This window comes from Myodes glareolus, chromosome 24, assembly GCF_982192425.1.
Source record: "Myodes glareolus chromosome 24, mMyoGla1.1, whole genome shotgun sequence".
NCBI lineage: Eukaryota > Metazoa > Chordata > Mammalia > Rodentia > Cricetidae > Myodes > Myodes glareolus.
Window position 1 is genome coordinate 33,398,084 of NC_142049.1, and position 12,330 is coordinate 33,410,413.

General features: G+C 42.6%; 1 protein-coding gene across 1 annotated transcript in view; it reads left to right on the forward strand.

Annotated features, from left to right (window-relative positions):
* The window catches only part of Herc2 (HECT and RLD domain containing E3 ubiquitin protein ligase 2), a 171,143-nt gene that overhangs the window by 100,311 nt on the left and 58,502 nt on the right, over window positions 1-12,330 (forward strand). Inside the window, 6 exon segments of the mRNA XM_085682685.2 lie at window positions 608-713; window positions 809-900; window positions 4,885-5,060; window positions 7,843-7,954; window positions 11,518-11,599; window positions 11,696-11,839. Coding sequence (XP_085538811.2) covers window positions 608-713; window positions 809-900; window positions 4,885-5,060; window positions 7,843-7,954; window positions 11,518-11,599; window positions 11,696-11,839 — 712 coding nt within the window.

A 12,330-nucleotide genomic window follows, 5' to 3' on the forward strand; every position in this document is an offset into this window, starting at 1 on the left:
GAATAACAGATTTTATTAAGTGACCAGTTGAGTAACCAATTATTTTATATATTTTCATATGTGAAATGTTAATTCCTATTATACTCCAGGTTACAAGTTTTTCTAGCATACAAATGAGTTTTGGGGATTTCACTAACACTGTTTGTACCTGTGCGCCAGCAAGGCAGATGTGATGGGAAGGGTAAAGTTTTCTGTGACCTAGTCTAGGTCCTGGTCAGAAGTCTGTAAATGCACCATTTATGCGACTTGCAGTGAGACTGCTCAAATCAGCAAGTGGTGGTTAGGGATGTTCTTTCTTCCAGAGTAGGGATGAATCTTCACACTACACTTTACATTTAAAACTCAGGTTCAGGCTTCAGTGATGTTGTTTTATTTTACTTTGTTTACTGGTGTGTGTGTGTGTGTGCGTGCGTGCGCGCGTGCACGTGGAGGTCAGAGCTCGTGGTTTTCTACCGTGTCTCTTCCTCGGGGTTGAGCGCAGGTCGTCAGGCTGAGCCTGTGTCCTCCGAGCCGTCGTGCGAGCGCCTAGTGAGAACTCTAGCAGCGAAATAGAACTGAAAGTTCCGTAACTGAGCATGCATTGTTTTTCTTCCCCCTTTAAAAAAAGCATTGGATTCGTTTGGAGATTTTCCCAGATGTTCTTGTTCATAGATTAAAAATGATAGTAGATCCTGCAGACAGTAGCTACATGCCATCCCTGGTTGTGGTGTCAGGTAATTGAATTCATTTCCTCTAAAGGAAGTTTCTAACATTTAATAAAGATTGCTTGTTTGATTTCTTTACCTTTCTTCCTCCCCTCCCCACCCAGGTGGAAGTTCCTTAAATAACCTAATTGAACTAAAGACTATTAACATCAACCAAACTGACACCACCGTGCCCCTGCTGAATGACTGTGCCGAGGTGAGTTGCGTTGTAGTGACCTATTTCTTTCTATGTGATTGTGTGTAGCACGTGGATGGCAGCTATGTGTTTGCACTTAGCCGAGTTTTTTTCCTTCTTAAATGATTTACATTCCTTAATACCTTATTTTATACAATTACTTCTGGGAAAGAAACAAAACCGACTTCACTTTTCCCAGTTTTTGGTAATAAGCATATGTTCATATTCCTAGCACTCTTCTAAGAAAGAGCTTTGGTTGGAGTTACTCCTTTTCTTCTTTCTTTTCTTTTCTTCTTCTTTTTTTTTTTTTTTTTTGGTTTTGGATTGGTTTTGGTTTTTCTAGACAGGGTTCTCTGTGTAGCACTGATTGTCCTAGAACTGGATCTGTAGACCCTGCTGGCCTCAAACGCACAGAGATCTGCCTGCCTCTACCTCCAGAGTGCTGGAACTAAAGGCATGCGTGACCACCGCCTGGCTGAAGTTATCTTTACATCCGTAAATATTTGTCAACACCCAGTATCTTTTCCTTAAGGTAGATTTTCTGACAATATTTATGATATTGAAATTGCTTCTTTCTTGCTGCACATTTGCTTCAACTGCGGAACCTGTGCAGTAATACTAGAATATCTCGCAGAAAGAATCTGAGTTTGTTGTGTCTCTTGAAAACTCCGCCTGACAGTTTTCTGTACACACGTAGGATGACTGTGCCCTCTGCACATGGTCTCTTTGCTGTGCGGAGACTTAAGCTGGCTGTGCCCTCTGCACATGGTCTCTTTGCTGTGCGGAGAATTAAGCTGGCCATCCCCTCTGGTCTCTTTGCTGTTCTCTTTGCTGTGCAGAGACTCAACTGGTGTCCCTTTTGTACATGGTCTCTCTGCTGTGCGGAGACCAGCTTCTAGTGATTCTGCTTCTTAGCTCTGGGGCTCTTAGCTCTTCTGTTGGTGTTCTGTGTAGAAAGTTCTCATGTATAGCTATGTCAAGTGTTTTCTGTGCGTTTCCCTTTAGCCACTTCAGTGTTTCCAGTTGCTCTCCCATTCACTTTAAGTTGTGTGTAGGGTGAGAAAGATCTTGTTCTTTTGTAGGTGGGCATCTAGTTGTGTCAATCCTCTGTTTACTAAGGTTTTTTTTCAGTGTTTATTTTTGACACCGTTTTTGAAAAATAGTGGTATGCATTTATATCTGAGTCCTCCATTCTGTTCCCTTTATTCCTATTTTCTTCAGGAGCTTTTATCATTAGTTCAACTCTGTAAACTGCCTTCTCTGTATTTATTGAGATAACGATGTGGTTTCTGTCCTTAAGTCTATTAATATGTTATATTATGTTGACTGATTTGCATATATTGAACCAACCTTTCATCTGTGGAAGGAAACCACCTGATCAAGGCATATAATATTATTAATGTGATTTCGACCTCAGTTTGCAAAGGTGTTTTTATATCTGTTGATAAAGAAATTAATCATGGTTCCTTTGGTTTGATATCAAGGTGACATTGATTTAGTAAGATGAAATTGATGCTATACCTTCCCCTTTCTGTTTTGTGAAATGTTCATAAATGTTGATGGGTATCAGATTTCCTTTAAATATTTGCTACTATTCATCAGTAAACTCATCCAATTCTGGGCTTTTCATTGTGAAAGGTTACTTATGTACTGCTTCCATCTCTTTTAAAGTTATGAATTTGTTTATATTGTTTACATCCTGTAGATTTAATTCCTGTAGGTCATATGCATTTAGAAATATTTTCTCCTTGATTTCCAAACTTGAAACACACATTTTCAAAGTATTCTCTAACGATCTTGTGGGTTTCATTGGTGCCTGTTTTAGTAATTTGTTTTTCAGGTTAACTCATGGGTAATGGAGCATTGTACCCTTGTTGTAGGAGCTTGAAAATTCCCTTCCCCGTTTCTTCAGTGAGTCACTGTTCACTTAAAATGTATTGTTTAGTCTTCAAGTATTTGTGTGTTTTCTAAGGATCACTGTGGGGTGGGTTTTCCCCACCGCATTCAGGGATTATTTCTGCTCTCTGTCTGCCTGTAACATGAACAATTTTTAGAGAATGGCAGGAATATTCAGTAGATACCTGTTAAATCCACTTTCTCACTATTTTATAGAATTTGGAGCCGCACGATTCAGGGTATTAAATATTTACCTATAAATTTTTACTTAAAAAATTATAGAGTTGGGCTGGAGAAATGGCTCAGTGGTTAAGAGCACTGACTGCTCTTCCAGAGGACGTGGGTTCAATTCCCAGCACCCACATGGCAGCTCACAACTGTCTGAAGATCCAGTTGCAGGGGATCTGACACCTTCACACCAATGCACATAAGATAAAGTTAAATAAACCATAAAAAAAATTAAAAAAAAATTATAGAGTCGTGTCCTCTTGAATTGTTCTCTTTATTCGCATATAGTGACTCTCTGTGTTTTTATATTGTTATAACTGTCATTAACTTACTTCTCTGTTTATCACATCTATCCTATCCTTCCTTCCTGTCTGTCTGTCTGTCTGTCTATCTATCTATCTATCTATCTATCTATCTATCTATCCATCCATCGTGTGTGTGTGTGTTTGGGTTGATAGTTTTCTCTCTTTTACTTTGTATGAATTCAGCCATGTGGGTTGTCTTCACTTGGGTTTATATTCAGGGGGAAACTGACTGCAGTAACATTTGTGATGTTTGAACAGTAGTACTAGTATTAGCTGCTGGAGTGAGTTCTGTGTCCCTCACTTGTCCCTATAAGATTTGGAGACAGGGACACTAGTGTTCTGGTTGGGGGAAATGTTGCAAACTCACAGGGATTAAGAGTATCAGTATTTTAAGTAGTCAGTGAAGGAACTGTGGTGAAAAATAGAGTAAGAAGGAAAGTATGTGGGTTAGAGGTTTAAAAAAAGCAGTAGAAAACAATATATATTAGATTTAGAGAAATGAGGCATCTAAGAGCCTTTTCCAACATGATATAAATCACAGCATATTAATCGACACTTAAGGTACAAGAATATAAATATGGAAGAAGAATTAAATTTTTAAAATGACAAAAGATGTGTGTGTGTATAAAGTAGGTTGCTAAAATCAAATAGGTTGCTAAAATCAAAAGTTACTGATCAGAAGCCATACTGGATAACAGAGAAGAGGTACTGTGGTTTCAGGAGTGCTTCTGGACCCTGGTAGGGGACAGCCTGTCTCTGTGTTGTGTGCATCAGGTTCTGCCACCAGCTCCATGGAGCCCCTGTACCTCCTCCTTGCTATGGCCTGGCTGGGGTTGTCACAGATCTTAGCTTCGTACTCACGCTTGTGCTTCTGCCCCTCTACACCATGTAGCTTGGCATTTGGTGCTTCTGACTGGATGCTGTACCCTGCTCCGTGTTTTACGGCCCCTTCCCTGGGTGGGTCTGATTGACTTGTTGCGTGTGATTTCTCAACTCTACAATCCCTGCTCTTCTTTTGCCTGTCAGGCACAGATTTGGCTCAGTCTCTGGCATTCTTTCCTCTTCTCCACTGCCTGGCTGTGATACTTCTCCAGGCAGTGGTGGGAAAGGAGGATTTTAAGTGTTGGAAGTGTTCAGTTTCAGGTTCTTCCGCCTCTTTCCAGGGTGTAATTTCCTGAGGTCTAGTTAGTTAGCTTGGTGTTCTGGCTCCAGTTTGAATTTCCAGCAGCCCACACTTGTCTGTCCTGGCAGCTCTCATGCTTTCCCTGGGAGCTAGGAGGCCCTTCAGGGCACTTGCTGGCAGGATTCAGCTCTGACCATGCTTCTTGGTGTGGTCAGATGAGCTAACTGGCTTCTTTGGGGGCAGGAAATAAAATCCCACTCTGTCTTCTTCCTGTTTTCTGTAGTTCTTTATGTTATTTCTCCATTTTGTTCTTTGATTTCTACTTTTATCTTGGCCTTTTTCTACCCAGACTGGTGAAATCACAGATGCAGTTTGTAACCTGAAATCTTCCCAGAATGTCAGTGTCTATGTTCTGAGTCTGAGGCGTCTGTAACTTGTCATTTTCACATCCAGTATCACAGGTACATTGAGATCGCAATAAAGCAATGCAGGAGCTCAGGAATCGATTGCAAAATCCATGGTCTCATCCTGCTGGGACGCATCCGGGCTGAGGAGGAGGATTTGGCCGCGGTTCCTTTTCTGGCTTCAGATAACGAGGAGGAGGAGGACGACAAAGGCAGCACTGGGAGGTGAGAGCTTCTTCCTGTGGGACTGGCTGCCTTCTGTCCCATCCCCAGATCGTGAATCGTGCCTACTAGGATGCTTAGTCGAGTTGTCAAAAATAATTATCTTGCAAGAAAATAAAACAAAAAAATGAACATTTCAAAAAAAATGACCATTAGAGAGAAGATTGAGGAAAAAAGCTTACTTTTGTTTTTAATCTGAAACGTTCTGTTCCTGTTTTGGTTTAAATCCCTGTAGCTTCCTTTTGTTTTCTGTGCTAGATCATGATTTTCTGTAGACATGGTATGGCACATTTTATTGCTAGTAAAATACTGTTAACTTAAATGTTCTAGTTTTTCTTTATTATGGTAAAATATACTAAGCCTGATTTTCCACTTCTGCAATTTTAAGTTTACAGTTGGGTGTCATTAAGTACATGAATGTTGTCACACAGCTGTCTCTGGGCTGTCTCAAGGCTCTGTGTATAATTCTTGTGCAATCCTAGGACTTCTTGTTACCTGGCCCTGTAGGTAGGGATGCCTGCTGCTGTGGCTGTCACTCTGCACATGTGTGGAGCAGCTCCTGTGGTTCCGTCCTGTGGTGGGCAGTGACACTGGACAGACTCACCTGCGTCAGCGTGGTGTTCGAGCTGGGAAGAAAGGAGTTGTGTGGTGGCTGCAGTGGAGCATTGCCCTGGACAGGAAGACTCAGTGTTATGAAACAGGGTGTGTCAGGGGTGACAGATTCTTCCATTACATGTTAACTCCATGACATGTGTAACAAGGACTACTTTAGGCTTCCTTTGGAGTCCTGACAGAAACGTTGCCGCTGATCACTTTCCTCACGCACAGTTGTGCTTTTGTAGATGGATTAGTGCGTGTGGGGTTGTTCAGACAAACGTGCAAAATACATTTCAGTGTCTCCAGCACTGCTTCTGCCACGCTGGGTTCCTAGTAGGGCCAGAGCCTTCCATAGGCTGTAGATGAACTCAGGTGACCAAACACATTTTGCTGTAAGTGACTTTGAGTGATGTAGGGAGGCAGAGAGAGCGGCTCCATCTGGACTGCAGCTCAGCACATGCTCTTGTCATCAGTGCTGCAACTCTCCTGCCTTATCTCAAGACCCCTGCATAGAGACTGAAAAGAAAACAGTATGTGTATTCATACCCTAGTTTATTTACAATATGTGTGAGAATTGCAGCTTAATGTTTTCTCATTTAGTGACCACTAAAATGAGTGGGACTGGTATAATTAATACATCTGTTATATATGTGATATAGCCATAACTTAGTGATGATGTTTTTTTGTTTGTTTTTAGTAATTGAATACACTAACAAGGAAATCGAGACATTTGGGTGCATCTTTATATTCCTAAATAATGCTATTAATTAGCAAATAATGTCTGGATTAATAAGCAATCTAAGCAGTCTGTTACAGAACCAACACCCAAATTGCTTGTGGTTATGTTTAGCTGACCATCCAGTACTTAACATTGTACCACTCATTGAATATTCTGAATGTCAGTATCTGTTTCCCAGCCATATTTTTGACCAAAAATCTGTTCCGTGATAATTAGATACTTTGTATATAAATTTGTTCTACTTTGCCTCTTGTCAGTTAAGTCAGCTTTTCTACATTTTTTATTTCTATACCATGGAATTTTGATCCCCTAAAGTAAATATTTATTGCTATATAACATTTTTTTTAAAATAAAAGATGTTTATATAAAGAGTAGTTTCTAAAACCCAGAATCTTCCATTCCTTGTAAAAATGGATCACAAAAACAAATAAAAGAAGCAGGGTTTTAGCACTTGGCATCAAAGTACCAGCCGAGGCCGTCTTAACCTTGTCCTGTGCACTGCGAGCATTTATCAGGTGGAGAACTGGAGTACTGTGGCTGCCATCAAGGCATGTAGCAACCCAGGAGTGCAGTCATGGAAGAACCCCTCCATCCTGGTCTTTCCAGCTTGTGTTGTAGACAGAGGATGTAAAGGAAGGAAGTAGCGTATTGCTTTGATGTATATTAGAATACTTCCAATACCACATAGTCAAATCTGTTTAATTTTATCTTTGAGAAATAAAATGACCACATACATGTTTAGGTACAGGATCCTCCTCTCCCAACCCCCTCCCCAAATACAAAATACAACAAGGCCACTTCTGGGTGGAACCTGTTAGGTCATTTCCCCAGGGGCTCCTAGGTCCATTTGTGCTCACTGGGCACCCTGCTGAGCACTAGGACTTGTTCTGAGCCAGGAAGCAGTGTTATGTTTAGCTTGTGTTTAGGAAGAAAGCAGATATGCACTGGATTATAGAAGCTTTGCCTCATGGGATCTTACGGTATAGGAATGACCGATTTATCTGATACCAGAATGTTCTCCAACAAAAGTACAAGGTTCAAATATAAATTCTGCTCTTGAAAGATAACATGTTACTGGGTGTGGTGGTACACATCTATAATCCTAACACCCAGGAAGCTGAGGTGAGCAGATCTCTGTGAGTGTAAAGAACAGCCTAGTCCAGCTAGTGAGTTCCATACCAGATGGGGCTACATAGTGAGACCCCATCTCAAAAACAAGCAAATGTACAGAAAGAAAACAGACTAACCTGTAAATGTTTGCTGTACTGAAAGTAAGATACAGTGATAACCTACAGCTGTCGTCCATGTCTGTGGAAATGCTGGTCCTCTGGAGCACTTGCTTGTACACACACTGGTGGTTTCATGTGCTAAAGCAAATCTTTGAGATGGACTCCTTACTTCGAGGAGCTCCTTCATGTTTTAATGCTTTGTTTCTACCTTTGTTTCTAGTCTCATTAGAAAGAAGACTGCCGGGTTGGAGTCAACAGCTACAATAAGAACCAAAGTGTTTGTGTGGGGCCTGAATGACAAGGACCAGCTGGGTGGGCTCAAAGGCTCTAAGGTACCTACCCTGTTCCCTGTGACTGATAGCAGTGCTTGCTGCTGTGGCTTCTGCCTGAGGCTTGGCAGTAGCCAGGCTCCTTAACCCTCTTTCTAGATGTGGGTTCTGAGTTCAGACTTTGTGAGCTGCTTCTCTCCTTTATATACAGTTGTATGGAGAGAATGCTTTGTGAGCGCAGGGAAATGGGACAATAAATCTGAGTGTGCACGCTTGTCATCGTGGAGTGGCTGTGGGTAGAGACCCCCCCACCCCCCCATTCATTGACTCACTCACTCATTCACTCATTCATTTTTGTATCCTGATCACGATTTCTCCTCCATCCCCCTTTTTACTCATTCATTCATTCATTCATTCACTTACTTATCATTCATTCATTCATTTTTACATCCTGATCATGGTTTCCCCTCACTCCTCTCCACCCAGTCCCTCCTTTCACTGTTAATTAATCCTGAGACTGCTGGGCAGTGGTGTTACATGTCTTTAATCCCAGCACTCAGGAGGTGGAGGCAGGTGAATCTTTGTGAGTTCGAGACAACCTGGTCTACAGAGTGAGTTCTAGGACAGGCTACAAAGGTTTTCCCTGTTTTGAAAAACCACACATTTGCTCCTATGCTTGTACTTGTTTCACAAATAGTGAAGTGCTTACTCACAAAAAAGGTGAGATTTTCCATATAAAAAAATAGAGTAACTATAACAAATAATGCCTTTGAATTAGGATTGAATTAATTGTACATTGTATCTTGTTTGATGAGGTCCAAAAACCCAACTTACTCTAATTTTTAGTATTGGGGGGACAACTTCACCCCATGAGATCTGTTCTTTTTAGTCTCTGTGATGACGGCATCAGTCATGTGCCTCTGTCACCGGTATTGTCGTGAAGCAGAGACTGTTGAAACTCACTTACTTGAACTAATTTATATTGTTATTTAGGCTGCCTTAAATGTCATTTATGTCCTGAGGTCACAAATCACCATTTTGCAGTGGTCACTGATAGTTAGGTATAGGTAGGTATATTGATGGTTAGATATAGGTCTTATCTTGACCAAAGCCTTTTTTTACCTCACACTTCCAGGTTATAGTCCATTCATAATGCAAAACAAATCACCATATAATAATACAGGGTTTCTTAGGCAAGATTTATTTATTTATTTATTAAAAATTTCCACCTCCTCCCCGCCTCCCTTTTCTCTCCCCCTTCCCACCTCCCCCTCCCTTTCTAGTCCTAAGAGCAGTCAGGGTTCCCCGCCCCGTGGGAAGTCCAAGGTCCTTCCCGCTCCATCCAGGTCTATAAAGATGAGCATCCAAATAAACCAGACTCCCACAAAGTCAGTCCATGCAGTAGAATCAAAACCCAGTGCCATTGTCCTTGACTTCTCAGTCAGCCTTCATTGCCAGCCACATTCAGACTGTCCAGTTTGATCACATGCTCCATCACTCCCAGTCCAGCTGGCCTTGGTGAGCTCCCATTAGATCAGTCCCACCGTCTCAGTGGGTGGATGCACCCCTCGTGGTCCTGACTTCCTTGCTCATGTTCTTCCTCCTTCTGCTCCTCATTTGGACCTTGGGAGCTAAGTCCAGTGCTCCAATGTGGGTCTCTGTCACTATCTCCATCCATCGCCAGATGAAAGTTCTATGGTAATATGCAAGATATTCATCAGTGTGACTATGGGACAAGGCTAGTTCAGGTACCCTCTCCTCTGCTGCCCAAAGAACAATCTGGGGACCTCTCCGTGGACCTGGGAACCCCTCTAGAGTCAAGTCTCTTGCAAACCCTAAAATGGCTCCCTTAATTAAGATGTTTACTTCCCTGCTCCCATGTCCACCCTTCCTCCATCCCACCCATCCCATTCCCCCAAGCTCTCCCGAATCCTCCCCTTCTCCCTTCTTTCTACACGTCTCCCCTTACATCCACCCCCCCCCACACACTCCCGTGCACCCAAATTTCTTAGGCAAGATTTTTAATTTTAACCATATCTATCATAGTAAAAAGCAGAAACATGTAATTCCCTCTCTCCCTCCCTCCCTCCTTCTCTTCCTCCCTCCCTCCCTCTCTCCCTCCCTCCCTTTCTTTGAAGGAAACAGGGCTCACTATATATCTCTGGATGGCCTGGCACTAAGCCTGCAGTCTGGGCTGCCTTATACTCACAGAGATCCTCATCTGCCTCTGCTTACCAGACTTGGAGATTAAAGATGTGCCACACCATGCCCAGTTAGCACAGTTTCTTAGGTATATGAGTTACAGTCAGAGAGTGAGCAAGGCTGTGATGGAACACCTCAAAGAAGCACTTCCGTGAAGACGGGTGTGCTTCGGACCACATTTCGAGAGGAACACAATTTGTCATGGTGGCACAGCTTACTTACTACATCTGAGCAGGTCAGGAAGCAGAGAGGAGACTACAAGCAGTCCGTGGTGCTGTAACCCTCCAGGCCAACCCCCAAGTATCTCATTTCTTCCACCTAACTCCCCCTTACTACAGAGTCTCCAGTTCTCCAGAATAATACCGCAACTGCAGAGTAAATGTTCAAACACATGAACTGGTGGGGCATATTGTCCTCAGGTCATAGCATGCTTACTTCTTCTTAGACCTTTCAGTATAGAAATGTTCACAGGTACCAAGGTAGAAAAGTTCAGAGTTATGACTTCTTTCTCATGTGCCCATTCCAGACTCCAGGTATTGTCAACAACTGGCTGCTCTTCGTATGTTTTCATGCATATAGCAGCTCCATAGGCACCATATGCTTTGTTTTTTGAGACAGGGTGTTTCATTAGTCCCAAACTCATTGATTAGGCTAGGTTGGCTGACCAACAAGCTCCAAAGGATCTAGCCACCTTTCTTTCCCAACAATGAGTAAGCACAGGACAGCCGCCTTTCTTCCCCAGCATGGAGAGTATGAGCACTGGACAGCACCACAACCGGAGGTTTCACTCCTGCCTGCCAGTTCGAGGCTTAATATTAATTATAAAAGTTCAGCCAGTGGCTTAGGTTTTTACTAGCTAGCTCTTACATTTAAATTAGCCCATTTCCATTGGTCTGTGTATCGCCACGTGCCCCATGGCTTACTGGCAATGCTCTGGCATCTTAATCCTCTGGTGGCTCCTGGCATTGCCCAGACTCCGCCTTCCCACCTATTCAGTTTGGCTTTCCCATCTATCTGTATTCTTCCGTGTCATAGGCCAAAGCAGCTTTATTCATCAACCAAAAAGGCAACCTATATTCACAGCATACAGAGGGGCATTCTGCATCACACCACACTTGGTTCTTTTATTGAACTCTGGATTGGACTCAAATCCTCATCCTTGCATAGCGAACCCTTGACTGAGTCTTCTCCCCAGCCCCTGATCTAATTGTGTTCCTGTACTGCAAACCCACTATAAGTAAATCTAATTGTATTCTTTCATCTCTAAGACACTTTAGCTTGTATTTCTAAGAGCTAAGGACTCTTGTGGTTCAGGTAATCACAAACTGACAGCAATTCTGTATATCATCTGTTAAGATCACTTAGGAGTGAAAGAGTGTAAACATTCACTTTTTCTTCCTTTGCTTTAAAAAATCCTCTTCCAGATCAAGGTTCCTTCATTCTCTGAGACTCTGTCTGCTCTGAATGTGGTTCAGGTGGCTGGTGGATCTAAGAGTTTGTTTGCAGGTATGATTATTTTAGTATTGGTAAATTATGTTGAACACACATTAACCAATGTGGCTTTATGTTGTGAGAGCTGAGACTTCTGACTGCTCCTTGCAGTGACTGTGGAAGGAAAGGTATACTCCTGTGGGGAAGCCACAAACGGCCGGCTTGGGCTGGGTATGTCCAGCGGGACGGTCCCTATTCCTCGGCAGATCACAGCCCTCAGCAGCTACGTGGTCAAGAAGGTAGCAGTCCACTCAGGTATGATCCTGGCACCAGTGCACAGGGGCCTGATGTGCCTCTTGCTTTGCAAGTGTTTCAAGCCCTTTCAGGAACTCTCTGAAGTATCCTTGTGTTCTTTTTCAAATGTTAGTTAACTACTCTGAAGAAAGAGGTGGATGATGTGACTCGGTCTAAGATTAGTTATTAGTACTCAATAAAGCTTTTTGGAAGCCAGGATTGTTGTTATTTCAGGTGTGTGTTGTACCTCTCAGAGGATTTGTGCTCAGTCCTAGAGCGCTTGTGTCTGTCAGGCCCAGCACTTTTTAGCTATTAAATTGTAAAGTTCTGTCACTTAGATAGGGTATCTTACTGTGAAAACTCAGTGGCTCCCGTGAGATTCCCCGGAGCACCAACGAATTCTCAGTGTGAGAAAAGTGGTTTTCAAGCAAGTTCACTGCTGTCCCTCAGCTCCCGCTTTGGCATTACTGAAATGTTCTGAACACCATGCCAGGTCCCGAGGGATGGAGCAG